This window comes from Cornus florida, unplaced genomic scaffold, assembly GCF_030987335.1.
Source record: "Cornus florida cultivar Cherokee Brave unplaced genomic scaffold, ASM3098733v1 CherokeeBrave_3.0.0_Hap2_Chr02, whole genome shotgun sequence".
Classification (NCBI taxonomy): Eukaryota; Viridiplantae; Streptophyta; class Magnoliopsida; order Cornales; family Cornaceae; genus Cornus; species Cornus florida.
The window spans coordinates 25886747-25903451 of record NW_026775572.1 but is presented as its reverse complement, the minus strand read 5'-3'; the positions used below and the strand labels follow the sequence as shown (position 1 = coordinate 25903451).

General features: G+C 32.9%; 1 protein-coding gene across 1 annotated transcript; it reads left to right on the top strand.

Moving 5' to 3' along the window:
* The first annotated feature begins 2713 nt into the window (after window positions 1–2713).
* On the top strand, window positions 2714–5199 carry LOC132286285 (cytosolic sulfotransferase 15-like). The gene has a single exon (XM_059788598.1). The coding sequence runs from the start codon at window positions 3960–3962 to the stop codon at window positions 4914–4916; it is 957 nt and encodes a 318-aa protein (XP_059644581.1). The 5' UTR covers window positions 2714–3959; the 3' UTR covers window positions 4917–5199.
* Window positions 5200–16705: the final 11506 nt, after the last annotated feature.

Sequence of the window (16705 nt, the reverse complement as noted above, 5' to 3'; positions counted from 1 at the left end):
TTTAGTTTCCTTTCCTGTCTAAATTCTTTTATTATCATCATTTTGTATTCCATGCTTGTATATTGCCAATTATTTTTTATATCCCTCGTTTTTCGTGTATAAGCCTGATCAACTTATGCGTGAAAAATGTGAGGGTGTCACATGTTAGGCACTGTGCTAAAATCATATGGCCGCATTACATGCATGTATTAACGATTCAATACGGCTCCAAGATAAAATTCATATTCGTTAGTGGTCTTCTATAAAATTAAAAGACAATTATGTATTAGCATGAAGTTGCTCCAAACTCAATATGTAAAATACTATACTATAACAATATCTCAATAATAGACTCGAGGCCTTACATCCACATCACTCAAAGACTACATCACACAGTATGATAGATGGTCTCTATTTATAAGGATAAAATTCTTGTAACCGTTTTCATATCATAATTATAGAATTAAAATAAAATAACAATGTATAAAAATTAAATATTCCTAACAGGGGATCCTGCGTTTTTTTGTTTTCTTTTTCTTTTTCTTTTTTTTTTTCTTTCTCATGCTCTTAATATTTTTTTTTCCGGGTAAATAAAGTGTTATTAGAAAGAATAACTGTAACGTGTACATAACTACAGGAAACATAAAGTACTTTATAAATAAATACAGTACAGTTCAAGTGAAAAATTAGACTGGCCTTGGATTAATTAATGGCCAAAGGATATTTGCAGAGTTCGAAGCCTCGTGGCCATGTAAAGTCCACCGAGCACCTGTGTTAACCACCTCAGCAGTAAATATCTAGGATCCTAGAGGTTGTATATGGGACATAGATGGAAATGGTGAAGCTTTTAGTCACAAAGATTAACTGTTAACTGTTTTTTGAAGTCGTCCTATGTGTGCTAATCGATTAATCTTGTGCCCTAAAATTTGGGGTGGAGACTTTTCTTTTGGACCGGTTATAATGAAGTCAGCGTACCATTGAGCTTGTTTTTAGGGTTGTAATTTGGGCAGATTGAAGGTGCAACTCGAGCACAACCCGTTAAACTTTAATCCAACTCTATCTCTACTTTAATCCTAACTCCTCAATTCGAGGTCTACTTAAATCCTAACTACTCAATTCAAGGGCAATCTGTGCTTCTATTTTAGAACATGAGTTAGTAACTTGGGCTAATATTTTAATTAGAAAAGCGGGTTAATTTGAGTTATGCATATGACCAATCTCCATTTTTTTAATTTAAATGTAATCTTAAGTTAGTTTCAAATTAAATTACTCCCAAACACAAAAGTTATGAACTTATTACAAACTTTTTAATAAATTTCAAACAAAATCTAACAAATTAATACTCTTACAATAAGTTATTCCGTGAGATTTAAAGAAATGGAGTTGAAAAGAAAAAAAAAATGATGAAAATTTAAATATTATATAATGCATTTAAAATTATATATATATATATATATATATATATATATATAATTAGAAATGCGAGTTAATTTGTGTTCGGGTTAGACTCCAACTCAACTCAAGTCCAACTCTAAATAAATTCAAATTAAAAAATTTCAACCCAAATTCAATTTCAATTATAAATATAATTGTCTAAACTTGAAAAAACAAAAAAAAAAATTAAATTTGGCTCGAATTGATTTCGAGTTGGCGAATCCCAAGTTGCACCCTGACTATATAGTGATAAAAAAAAAAAAAAAAAAAATTGGCATTAAGGGATGGTGGTCCCTTCTTAATCCAATACTGAAAATATAGAAGTGCAATGAGTTGTACGATATGTCACTTTAACTTGTCTGGATTTGTGTTATGTGCTTAATGTGACTAATCAAGTGTGCAAGTACATTCATGCTACTATGACCCACTGAATTGCTGCGAAACATAGTGCCGGATGGTCCATCTTGTGATTAATGTGACTATTCAAGTGTACAAGTACATTCACGCTTCAGGGTCAAACTCTTCTTATTGAGGTTGGGCTTATTGGAATGCACGTACATTCACGCTTCAGGGTCAAACTCTTCTTATTGAGGTTGGGCTTATTGGAATGCACGTACATTCACGCTTCAGGGTCAAACTCTTCTTATTGAGGTTGGGCTTATTGGAATGCACGTTCGGACTCTTTTTTTGATATCAACTATAATAAGTTATGATGTTTCACAATCAATTTAAAATTTTAAATTATTAAGTGTGATTAATATTTAATTCATATATGTCTCATTCATTTTTCATTCAAATCTGATCTAAGATAAAACTTTTTGCGTGTAAAAATATCTTACAACTTATTTATCAACTTCTTTCATTTGGTGTGACAACAATTGCTCTACATCTCTTGCCTCTGTTAGTGTGTTCCAGAGCACAAACAAAAGCCTACATCTCTTGCCTCTGTTAGTGTGTTCCAAAGCACAAACAAAAGACTTGGGAGGTTCGCTACCTGACTCATACGTCGTAACAAACTCAATGTTCGATACATCAAATATCATGAATTAAGTATTTATGAAGACCGAACAATACTTGTCTAGAGGAACCTCCTTGATGAAGAAATCAATGGAAAACAATTTATGTGACTATATATAAATAAGGGAATGACAAGGAAATATATCAATTATTAGAGAATTTAAGTGCTTAAATTTTAAGAACTAATAAGTACTGAAATTTTAGGCAATTATTGTAAATTGATGATTCTTTTGATCTTTTTTAATCTTACAAGTGTTATACATCCGGTGGTAAATGAAGTCAATTAAAATTCGTTATTAATTCAATAAACACTTAATTTATTAGAATAATTAACTTTTAAAATTTTAATGTAGATGGTATTTGTGATTTTTAAAATAAAAAAAAATAAAATAAAATAAAAAAGAAAGAAAGAAAATGTTGCTTTAACATTGGCAAAAGTGAAGATTCTATAGTAGTGCGAAAATTAGTTAATTTATTTGTTATTCATTTATTTATCTTTCCTTTGAAAGGTAAAGCAAAGTGTGCGTGTATATTTGGTTGGTTTTTTTTTTTTTTGAAAGTTAATTTTCAATACATACGAACAAGGTAGGTACAGAGCCCAATAGGCAGTGTTAACCAAAGGCTAAACAACAACAACAAGGCCCAAATGGAAGAGGCCCAGGTTGGCCTATGCAAGACTTAAAAGAGTGCCAAAAGCAGTTAAAATAGGTCCACAACACATTCCGGTAGCCATAGAGAATTGCCTCCAACCTTCGTCGACTTTCGTCAACGGTGTAAATGGTTCGGCGGCACTGGAGGTGGCCGGAAAATCAATTCTTCCGCAATTCTTCGAGCATTCAATGTATCTGGGATTGAGGAGGTAAGTAATTTGGATCTAACAGAATCTAGTGTCAGGTGCAGAACCGAATTTGCAAAGAGAGACTTCTTCTTGAAGATCCGACGAGTGCGTTCTGTCCAAACATTGTAAACCAGAGAAGCAAGACACGTTTTGGATATTGAGTTGTTGTAGAATGCGTTGTTGCCATTCCAATGATGCGATGCCCAAGCAATCAATTCAGTCCATGTATAAGGAAGGATATGGAACCCACAACGTGCTCGAAGAAATGACCATAAGGCCTTTGCAAAAGTGCAATTGAAGAAAAGGTGGTCATGGGATTCTGGTTCACTGCTGCAAAGGGTACAGTATAGTGTAGCATTGATGTGCGCTGTAATTGTGTGGTGTTTTTCCTTCCAATACCATCTAATTAGGTATACACACAACATAATATAGTAATATACCAAGGCAATAAAGTCTAAAATGGAATATTATTGTCTTGAAAAAAACAGGTAAACTCTCACCTTCTTGTACAACCTGTCTATAATGCGCAATTGAATCAAATACCCAACAATTATAAGAAAATATAATAATAATAATAAATTATAATATTATAAGAAAGTATTATATGCAATTTTTTTTTTTTTTTTTTTTCCTATAGATAGAACTGCTATTTCCATCTCGCGAGTAATTGAGAAAACAGAGGTCCATTTCAATGGAAACTGAAGAAGATCAGTTGCTGCAAGCTCTTCCTAGAGAGAGAAACTGGGATGGGACTAGTTATATCTTTCAATACCAAGGTTTCTGGTTTCCATCATGGGGAATTCATGGTGTGATATCCTTCCAGCGACGGTTTCAGGCACGAGCCACTGACCTATTCCTAGCCAGTTTCCCAAAATATGGCACCGCCTGGTTAAAGTCCTTGATCTTCACCACCGTAAACCGTGCCCGTTATGGCCTCAATGACACCCCCCTGCTCATTACCAGCCCTCATGATCTTGTACCCTTCCTTGATTTGGATCTCTTCTCCAACAAAAACCAAATCCCAGACCTCGAACACCATCCTAACCCGAGAATTTTCGCAACCCACACGGCATATTCATTACTACCGGCTTCTATGAGAGACTCATGTTGCCGGATTGTGTACGTGTGTCGAAACCCATTGGACCAATTCATCTCCTACTGGCATTTCGTAGTCCAGCGTTCCAAGGAATATGTGGCACCACCACTTTCGTTAGAAGAAAGTTTTGACATGTATTGTAATGAAATCCACAGTTTTGGACCCTTTTGTGACCAAGTGTTGGGGTACTGGAAGGCGAGCTTGGAGAATCCAAACAAGGTGTTGTTCTTGAAATACGAGGATATGAAAGAAGATGGCAAGTTTCAATACCTGAAGAAGTTGGCTGAGTTCTTGGGCTGTCCTTTTTCTGCTGATGAAGAGAGAGATGGAGTGATGGAACAAGTATCAAGGTTGTGTAGTTTTGAAAATCTTAAATCTTTGGAAGTTAATAACACTGGAAAACGAAAGTCAGGGTCTCCAAACAGTGCGTTTTTCAGGAAAGGTAAGGTGGGAGATTGGGCTAATTATCTAACTCCTTCAATGGCACAACGTTTGAACAACCTTGTGGAAGAGAAGTTGGCTGGTTCTGGCTTAAGTTTCAAGGCTTCGTGATCGATCAGCCTGAAAATTTGTATGTGTGCTTGGTTGTTTTTTTTTTTTTTTTTTTATGATTGGAAATAAGTGCGTTCAGTACCAGAGTAAGCCAGCTATATACTGTTGCTCAGCTCTTGTATTTTCTCCATTATATTTGATTATTGTCTTCGGTTTAATTTCATGCTGTTAATTAATATGGACAGTGAGCTCGCGCGCAACTTAATTATCTAAATTACATGGTTAATGAAGGAGATGGTAAGCTTCTTTCTCTTGCATGGGAATGGTCTTTTTTTTCATGTCTTAGGAAGCTATTGGTAGAAACTAGTTTTAAACTAGTGTGTCTAGGTAAACTTTGGGTAAAAATTGTTGGATCCGGCCGTATTATCTCACCTAAAAATTAATTGGTTGGTAAGGGTAAGACATCGATCCAAGCTCACCCGTGCAAGGAGCGGTATTGTGTGTTACATGTTGAAAATTTTTATATATATAAATAATAAGCACTACGTTTTCTAAAATATAATTGCAATATGATTACTGATACTTGATGGATTGGGTTGTACTTTCTAATTTGGTAGTTTAATTGGGAGTATGGTTTTATACCGTTTGATTGTGATTTTCTAACTTACTTGGTGAGATTTAATTCTAAACGTTGATTTCTATATAAATTATTGAAATAAAACTCGACAATTGATATCAGAGTTAGATTAGGATTTGGAAAAATCAAAAAAGTAAAGATTGATTTATATAATCTAGTATATTTAAATTATAAATAAATAATTATTGATATTTGAAATCCCACCAGTTGCATAAATTTTTTTTCTTTTTTTTTGCCTTTGTGTCCTCGATTTCGTGAGTGATCAGTTAGATGTAATGTTAAAAATTGTATGTAATGACCTGGTCTTTTTCCTTCCTTTCTTTTTCTCAAATTTTTACGGATATTTTTGTCACGCCTCAAAAATTCCAATAAAATCTTCCATTTATTCAAAATCAGATACATCAAAATACACCCAAGATCATAGAAAAATTGCCCCTCTTTTTATACAAAGTCAAGTTCCTCAAATATACAAAAAAATTCTCCAAATAAAAAAATAAAACTCGCAACGCCGACTCTTCAGCCTAAGCCCGAATTTAGCAATCCCCGTTCATCCTCGGTACCTGAAACTGGAGGGTGGTGAGACAAAAGTCCCAGTAGGAAAAACCATAACAAGAATTTCATGGAGGTTTAACAAAAACAGCTTTACAAAAAAATATACATATTTATGTGACTATAAACAAAATAAATATGCTGTGACGTTTCCGATTTTTTTTGCCATTTTTTAATTCTCTGAAAATTTTGTTGCCGTAAAGGTATTTCTGTCATTTCACGTTTTGCGTACGGGATTGTGGTTGGGTCCAATTGCAATTGGTACATTTAAATTCATGTGGACTAAGTGGTATATGCATATGGTGCATTGTACATGTTATGTGGTTTAGAATTTTATGACAAAAGAATATTGGAAAATCAAAATTTGAAGTGGAGGGACCCACCACTAATGCATTAGTGGTTTAGAGACCACTCATTCTCTCTCATTTTTCTCTCTCCCCGTTTCTTCCTCTTTCTCCCTCATTTTCTTTCATTTTTCTTTTCTTTTGGAAGCCAAACTTTGGATCTTGATTTATCTCTCATTACATGGTAGATTTAAGTGCCGTTTGAGGCAAAACGGAGAGTACGACGAACTCTACACGTGGGTACAAGCAATTTCAGTTTTGGTGCTCCCTAGAGACTTCGAAATTTGGACCCATTTTGAGGGTTTTCGCAATTCTAAGAGGTAAGGGTTTCTAATCCATGAGTTCTTGCCCCCTAGTGAATTGATCCTTGTTAATTGATGCTTAACATGCTTAATTGAGTTGATTACCTCTAATAATGATTTGGTTTTGTAAATGAGATTCATGTTTATGTGTATATGTGGTTTTATGAGACAAACATGCTTAGATGTTGATTTTACATGCTTCAGTGTTTATATCTTGGTAGAATTTGTTATATGGAAAGCATGTCTATGTGTAGCTTCCATTATGCTTATGGTGCTAGTAATTTCTTTGTAAATTGTTGAATGGGAGCATGTTAAATTATGTATTGTATGAATCTTTCATGTATCATGGCATCATGAAAGCATATGATGATCATGCATGTCATTGGGTACCAAAATGGGAAAGAAATTGTTTGATACAAAAAGGGGAACTTTTGGGGGAAACAAGTTTTGATGAAAAAGAGTTTTGAGAAAACTCGGTCGCTGCAGAGTCACCAACGGGCCGGTAGGTTAATGTAACCTAGAGGGAACTAAGGAGATTGCTCTAGCGTGGTTGAGCTATCTGGTCCCCATAATGACGCTGCGGAGTCACCAAAAGTCAGGGACATTAGCCAATCCTTCTCTCGGCGCTACGGAGTCACCAAAGGGGGTTACATTAACAGTTTGAAATTGGTGGATTTGAATTGTTGAAAATGGGGAGCGACATTAACATGCACTGCATTTCATTGCTCCATATTGATTGTGTTGAGACTGTATGTTATGTTGTATTTTCCCTACACAGTATGACCCCGATTCCTATTGTCCTATTCCTTGTTTGGGTTCACGGGGACACAAGATGCGTGTCTTAGGTGCCACCTACTGAGCAATTTGCTCACCCCATATATTTATATTTTTTTTTTTCAGGTTTTGGAAATGAACCGGTGGACGACAATCCACCTCAAGCTTAAAAGTTGTTAGAAGGTTGTTTGCTATTTTGTATTTTGACCATTCTATGTATATTCATAGTTGTGGAAATGTAATTAAGTTAATATTCATGGCCTTGTAACTTAAGAACGAACTTATCTTTTGTTTGATGTAAATAAAACTAATGGAATTATGGTATATATATTTTCATGCAATTGTATCATATAACGTTGTAAGACAGGGACTTTAAATCTCAACCATGTATTTTGGGACTGTAATTATGATAATTTAGATTAATTGGTATGTGGATGTTCCACCATGAGAGGAACTAAGTAAAGGCATGGTGAATGGATGAAAGGGATGTTAGAATGTATTATATGTTTATTGTGCTGGAACAGGTTAAAAAATTCATTTAAACAGGTTGTGGTAGGCCCATTTTTAGGGGAGGTTATGCCAATTTTTTTAAAAAAAATTTGGCATCAGCTAGGGTCGTTACATATGCATGTATTCAAAACATTTAATCAAAACCACTCCAAGCCATTCAAGGTATAGAGAACCCTACACTGAAAAAAAGAATTAATTCCTTACTAAATCATCAAGTCTCCAAGCTTCTGCTGTGCCCTCTGCAACTCTCAACTCACTCACTGTCTGCTCAAACTATCTCTGTCTCAGCTCTCTTTCTATTCTCTAATTTTTCTCTGCTTACTCAAGTCATAAGATAAATACATATATAGGAGAATGCACCGACTCCACTCACCAACTCCATACACGCGTCAATAATGCTCACTACACCCTCAAAGGATATCAGACAATATCACAATCCGTCCTTACATTAACTACCACCCACGTGAACAAAACCAACGCCAAAGAAATTTTTGGCAGAAAATCAACCCGTAGGACCTACACCACATCATTACCATTTTTCTTCCTCATTACGTTTTGCCTTGCTGCCCACTTTTATGCTTCAATAAACAATATATATATATATATATATATATATAGACACACACACACACACACACATAAATCATGTGACAAAAGTCAAGCTCATTAAACCATTTCCTGTGGGCCCCGAAAAAAGTATCATCACCATTACATTTCCATTCTCTTTTCTCTCTTCGGCCAGGTGCCTCTCTCTTGGAAAGTTATAATATATATATATATATATATATATATATATAGATAACATATATATAGATAACATATATATACAAAAACAATAATAATATCAAATCAAAACTCACCTTTACAATTTAAGTGAGACCCGCCAAAACAATTCACCATTACATCCTTTCTTTCTCACCTTCGGCTGTAAGCTGCCTTCTTCATCAAAACTAATAATAATAATAATAATAAAATAAAATTATAAATTAAAATCTAAAAAATTTCAGGTCATTACAATTTTTTTTCCGTTGATCTTTTTCCTTTCTGAGTTCAGTTCCTCGTCACTTAGTGTCATCTCGAGTGTTCGAGAGTGATTTCCGAGACTCTTTTCTTTGGATTGACAACTTCCTTTGAGGACCGAGTCAATTCCACATTTTTCGTTTTTCGACACTATTCACTTTTCGTCATTTTCCCTATTTCGTCATTTTTCCTATTTTGTCTTTTCCCCGTTTGTCACTTTGTTCGCATAACCACACTCTTTGTGTTTGAAGTTGGTTTTTAACTTCACATATCTTCATTCTAAGTAATTTTCACAAAATACGTATCTTTACTTTTGTAAGAAAGTACTCTGGTTGCTCTTGGTGTCCATAGGGACATGGATACATAGTTTTTTGGAATTATTTTCTTTTCTTGGGATGTTTTTCGTAAATATCTTTTGAAGATATTTTATTTTAGGGGTTTTTAAGAAAATATTTTTGGAAGATATTTTCATTCTGGGGTATTAGTGCAGTTTCACTTTTTGGAAGGGCCATTGTGCAATTAACGAAAGTTATTCTAAAAATACCTCGTCTGGAGCCTGGATCCTCGTACGGGATTCATTTTCACATTTCTTTGAGTTGTGCACTCTTAGAATTTCCTTCTGATCATTTTTCTCCAGTTTCAGAGTTTCTGAACTCGGTTTGCGCCAAACTTGTTCGGGGCATATCTCTCTGCTCGGGACTCAGTTTTTGACGCCGTTTCTTGCGTTGTTCATGTTTTCTCATTTTGAATCTTTTTTGTTCATAGAGTTTTTCCGTTTGAGCGCATCTGCTCAAATTTCACTTTTCCAGACCAGACGGGGCCCTTTCGGGGCACTTTTTGAGATTTTCTATAAATAGGGGACTTAAAGAAGAAAAGTCAGATTTTGATCATCTTCCTCCCCCTCTTGGCCGGCAGCCATGGGAGCTCCTTGGGCTGCCACCTTTTATTCTTCTGCTCCACTTGATTTACTAAGTGAAAAGTCTTCGACCTTCACGTTTATTGTTCCTTTCGATGAGCTCTACCTTTCCCCCTTATTAGAATCCATTTCTGACCATTTTTTGAGTTCGGGTTTGAATTCAAGTTGTGATTTTCATGGGGCTTCCTTCGGATTCATATAGATCGTGTTGTCCCCGACAAAACCCTTCGGTATCATCGGATTCGGAGCACTTTTTTTTCGATGGGCTTTAGAGATTTTCATCTCAAATTGAGGTAGGGGATGTTTTAGGATTATTTGTGTGTTGTACTGAGTATTTACCATGATTATACAACTTGTATGCATGCTTTTGTTCATAATCTAGAATAATATTTAATTATTTCTTTGTATAAGATTTAATTCACATGATGATGTATAACTTAGATTTAAATTATGACATGCTAGAAAGTTTAATTTTAATATGTTTGTTAACATATATTGATTGGGATTATTTGAATAAGAATTGCGTTTTTTAATTAATATTTTTCTTTTGTGAAAGATTAATTCCCATGGCCGTACCTTGCATGAAATTAAGTTGTAACGTGCTTTTAAATTAAATCTTAGCATGTTCTTTAATATACTTTAATTTGAGAGCATTTGAATAAGTATGAAAATTAAGAAATTTTAATTAAAATGATTAATTAAAATCTATTTAAAGGTTCCATTAGCCTAATTAAGTTTTTAACTTGATATTTGTGATGACTAGGGCATATACACTAGCATAAGTTAAATTGGGACCATTTGATACTGTTTTAGAATTTAGGGATTTAATTATCATGTTTTAATTAAATTATATCATATTGATCCAATGACCTAAGTAAGCTTTCGATTTGATTCGTGTAATGAATAAGTTATGTTGTTTAACATATGTAATTAGGGTTCATTGATTGAGATATGAAACTTAGAGAAATTAATTAGATTATATAATTAATTTTCATTTCTATTGTATTATTGATTAAATCATGTGTTTAGCATTGATATTATGTTTGAAGCATGATTTTAGACTTATAATGGATTTATGCGATTATGTTTCAATATTGAACTATATTGTTATAGCGTGTAATGAATCGCACACTGAAGATTCGACGTGTGATGTTATTACAGCGTATAACGAATCGCGCTCTGAAAATTCGACATTGTCATCCTATAGTAGTTGTGGATTTAGAGCATGTATTGTGTGGCTTCCAGCTACTTGTGCATGGAATGTAGTTTCGTGTTGTATATATATATTTCGTATATAAGTTGTTAACTTATTTATTTTGGAGTCACTTGGGATTTGGTTACTATAACATGGCTAGAGTTTGGCTCTAATGCGGGAAGTATGAGTTCTCCCCGTCGAAATAGTGCGCACTAGGGGTGGTATTACCAGCAGGTTAGTCCCTGTAATAGCCGTTGAGGTCTCGGCAGAATTTCGAGCTTAGATGTCCAAGTGTTCCACTAATTGATTTCATACTTCTAGATTTCTAGTTGATAACCTAGAGAATCTATGTCTTGATGTGTGGTATTAGATATTCTAATTATACTAAATTGTTATATTTAGTTGATTTCGAACTTTTAGATTTCAAGTTGATAACTTTGAGAATCTATATCTTATTGCTTGGTATAGTATGCTTCTATGTTGGTTAAATTGTATAGATATTGTGATTGTGTTTTGTTGTTCAAATGTAGCTTAGGAGTGATCCTATAGATTCATTTGGAACATAGACGTTAGGTGGCATGACCCACTTTGGTTGTTTTCGCACTTTAGATTCAAATTGGTAACTTTGAGAATCTATATCATGTTGTTTTGTATAGCATGCTCCTATGTGGTTTGAATTACATTGATGATGTGATTGATGCTAGAAATGATCTAGGGTAGCTTAGGATGCTCCCTGAGTCTCATCTTGACATAGATGTTAAGTGGCATGAGCCCCTTTAGCATGTTTCACCTTAAGGTGATAAAATTGTAAAACGTTAGGTTGATGTATGCTCATTTCCTACGAGTAACTTTATGATGCTCACCCCAAAGTTACTGGGGCATATTTCAGGTACAAGATACAAGATTGGAGATTTGCACTTGCTTTGGTGATTTGCATAATTGAAGTTTCTTTAGAAGCATTCTTGTTCACATGCAAGTGTTAGCATGTTTAAGTTTTGCCTATGAAATTTAATTTTTCCAATTTAGAGATTTGACATTTTAAATGTTGTAAATGAATTGTAATAAGGCCATAGGCCATTTCAGTATGTTTAAAATGATGTTTTACACTTGCGTGTATGTTCACATCATCACACACTTGCATATAATTAAGTTTAATCATGCAATGTGGGATTCAAGTGAGGCTTAAAGTCTCTTTTTCAATTTTGGCGTACATGGTCTAGTTTGAACTAGATTTTGTCCCTTTTATTGTCATTGGTGCCACAGGGTACCATTTGACCCTTTTCATGTTAGTTTTCGCTTCTGGTTATTTCCTTGAGCTCCGTGACTTCATAGAAGGTCACATTAGTGTCTTGGGGATGGTTTATATCTCTATAGACTTTGGTTTTATCTTTCGCTTCCACATTTCGGATTCGTTATCGGGTCAACCTTCGGTTCATCACTGACGCACCGGGTTGAAAAACTTGGGCCGTCACATTATATGTGTTTGTACTGGTACACACATGGGTATGTAATTGATTTATATATTAACATTTTGTTTTAAAATACTATCATATATTGTACACGCCAAACGAGAACTTTTTTAAGCAGGAACTAGTTTGTTATGCAATGTATCAAAATTCGTTTCCTTTATAAATTGTGCACACTGAGCGAGAATTTTTTTAAGCAACCAATTTGTTACGCTATGTATCAAAATTCGTTTCCTTTATAAATTGTGCACGACGAATGAGGAAGAAAAAGTCAATGAATTTAATTGTGAAAACTTGAATGCTTTATAAAGCCGTTTTATATTGTGCACACCGAACAAGTTACATGCATAATATATATATATATATATATATATATATATATACATACATATGCATATTATAATTGAGAGTTCCATTGAAGTTTGTTATTTTATTATATTAATTTCAATGGTAAAATTTTAAAAAAAAAATTGGTTACTTTTGAATTATATATACTTAGAGTTTGTTTCTTTCTGAAACTATTATTCTATTTGGGGTAATACTCTGGTGAGAAACTTTATTGGATTAGTATAAGATTGTTCACTCTTGAAAAAATGTTATGCACAACATCATTTGAAGTGATTGATGAAAATATGTGCTCCAATAAAACTTTAAAATGTAGCTTGTAGCTTTGTATCTTTGGATACATCTAAAGTTGCATCATGTACAAAGGATGAAAATAGTGCATGTTGGATTTATTGTTTAAAGTTTTAAACATATAGCATGCATTGAATAATTTATTTTCATGAAGAATTTTAGAGGTCACAATTGCTATATGTAATAAAGGTTCAAAATATTTAAGGTTATTGGAATTTCCAATTATAAATTTAGTCATGATATTAATGAAGCTTTGAAATTCTTTTCTTCAACCAATAAGATATTTGTGATTAAATTGTGAGCAGTGGATATTTAATGCGTGTAATTCGTTTACATGCTTCAAATAATGTTATGTACATAGATGGTATTGAGCATTTATTTTATTATTTTCAATTGAGTGATACTTGGTCCATGTTCATATGTTGGTTTATCATGTTTGGATTCAAATCTTTAATTATTTATTTTTAAGTTGGAAAACCTATGGGGCTTGTGTGCCATAAGTAAGTAATATTGACCTGATTGATTTAAAGATTCAAGTACTTTAAATTATTTACTGAATATATAATATACATGCATCAAGTATTTATAATTTTCTCTCAATTAAATTGTAGAAAGTATTGAGAATTTTTAAATCTTGATTGAAGTGCAGGTTATTACATTATTCACTATAATTTCTTAATATATATGAGGAGGCTTAATTTTCTTTTTTTTTTTGTTATAGACATTTTTATTACAGTGAAATTAAGTGTTTCATAGTAGTTTTTGATGGAGAAATGATAAAACCATCAATATAGCCATAAATATCATTGGCCACAAGAATTGGAATGAATTGACTACGCCACATAAGATGGTTTCATCCAACTTGATAGAAATGAAATAATTGATGTTTTCCAAAGAAGGAGATAAATATGTGGTCATGTTTAATATGTTGAATAAGAAAAGGAGAAAGGAATGCTTAGTTTTATAGAGGCTCTGATACCATGAAAAGTGAAAGGCTCTGTTTATTTTTTTATATGTAGTATTACATTTACAATGATCAACTATATACATATATATATATATAGCTACAAACACATCTCATAAATCACGTAATCGAATCCCTTAATTAAAGGGAATCAGATTCCTATTCAAAGGGATGGCAACCACTATCATATCCCAATATTGACCACAGCCTATGACAGCAGTATTACCTAATTGAGTGCCTTAATTAATACCTGTAGATGGTAGTATAGTACTGCTATTTCCATCTGGTGACAAATTGAGCAAACAGAGGTCCATCTCAATGGAAACTGAAGAAGATCAGTTGGTGCAAGCTCTTCCACTACAAGAAAAACAATTTTTTATCACGCAATTTTTACCACGGTTTTAAAAAAACTGTGGTAGAAGGCCCTTTTTACCACAGTTATTTTAAAATCGTGGTAGAAGACACTTTCTACCACGGTTATTTTAAAACCGTGGTAGAAATCCTTTCTACCACCGTTAATGAAAAACCGTGGTTGAAAGTATACTTTCTACCACAGTTATTTTAAAATAAAGTGAATTATTTTTAATGTAATTTAGGCGGGTCTTATTCCCACTAGTTTTATTAAAAAAAAATTAAAAAATAAAATATTATATACAATACACACAGAAATTTCACACATAACATATCGATCTGTACACGGCGCAGCTCAGACAGAAAAGTCTCTTTTTCCATCAAGACCCTCTTTCTCTCCAAGCCACCGATCGAAACCCCTAACGATGATGAAGCACTACTGCCTCATTTATAAACCTTAAGAGGTTACTCTCGCCTCTCATTCACTCTTTCGCTCTACAAAACACTCTCTGTCTCCTCCTGACGTCAGCCAGTGAGAGAGCTTTCTGAGCTTTCGGCATTGTGTGCTACATGTTGAAAATTTTTATATATAAATAATAAAAATTATTTTATGGTCGTATGCACTACGTTTTCTAAAATATGATTGCAATATAGTTATTGATAAATGATACTTGATGGATTGAGTTGTACTTTCTAATTTGGTGGTTTAATTGGAAGTATGGTTTTATACCGTTTGATTGTGGTTTTCTAACTTATTTGGTGAAATTTAATTCTAAACATTGATATCTAAGTTTTCATTATAGGAAGAGAGACTTAGGTATGTTTATTTGTAGAGAAGTCGTCCCCTACTGTTGTTATATATAAGGGTTCTCTCAGTCAGGATAAAGCACTCTAATATTTTAAAGGAACTCATAGAGTATTACATGGATATTCTAAAAGTACTTGGCCATTTAATCATCAATCAAGTACGATGCAAGATTCTCCTCTTTAATTAATTAAAGTATTCTTGATTTCTATATAAATTATTGAAATAAAACTCAACAATTGATATCAAATTAGGATTTGTAGAAATCAAAATAGTAAAGATTGAATTATATAATCTACTATATTTAAATTATAAATAAATAATTATTGATATTTGAATTCCCACCAGTTGCGTAATTTTTTTTTTTTTTTTGCCTTTGTGTCCTCGATTTTCGTGAGTGATCAATTAGATGTAATGTTAAAAATTGTATGTGTTTGTACTGGCACACACATGGATATGTAATTGATTTATACATAAGCATATAAGGTTTTGTTTTAAAATACTATCATATATTGTACACTTCGAACGAGAACTTTTTTTAAGCATGAACTAGTTTGTTATGCAATGTATTAGAATTCGTTTCCTTTATAAATTGTGCACGCTGAACGAGAATTTTTTTAAGCAACCAATTTGTTATGCAGTGTATCACAATTTGTTACGTTTATAAAGTATGCATGACGAATGAGGAAGAAAAAGTCAATATTGTGCACGCCGAACGAGTTACATGCATAATATATATATATATATATATATATATATATATATATATATATGCATTTTATAATTGAGAATTCCATTAAAGTTTGTTATTTTATTATATTAATTTCAATGGTAAAATTCAAAAAAAAAATAGTTACTTTTGAATTATATATACTTGGAGTTTGCTTCTTTATTAAACAATTATTCTATTTGGGATAATACTCTGGTGAGAAACTTTATTGGATTAGTATAAGATTGTTCACTCTTGAAAAGATTTTATGCTCAACATCATTCGAGGTGATTGATGAAAATATGTGCTCCAATAAAACTTTAAAATGTAGCTTGTAGATTTGTATCTTTGGATACATCTAAAGTTGCATCATGTACAAAGGATGAAAATAGTGCATGTTGGATTTATTGTTTAAAGTTTTAAACATATAGCATGCATTGAATAATTTATTTTCATGAAAAATTATAAATTTAGTCATGATATTAATGAAGCTTTGAAATTCTTTTCTTCAACCAATAAGGTATTTGTGATTAAATTGTGAGCAGTGGATATTTATTGCGTGTAATTCATTTACATGCTTCAAATAATGTTATGTACATAGATGGTATTGAGTATTTATTTTATTATTTTCAATTGAGTGATACTTGGTCCATGTTCATATGTTGTTCTAG

Bases quoted from the DNA above. Each gene is read 5' to 3' on its own strand.
- LOC132286285 (XM_059788598.1), top strand. From the start codon at position 3,960: ATGGAAACTGAAGAAGATCAGTTGCTGCAAGCTCTTCCTAGAGAGAGA.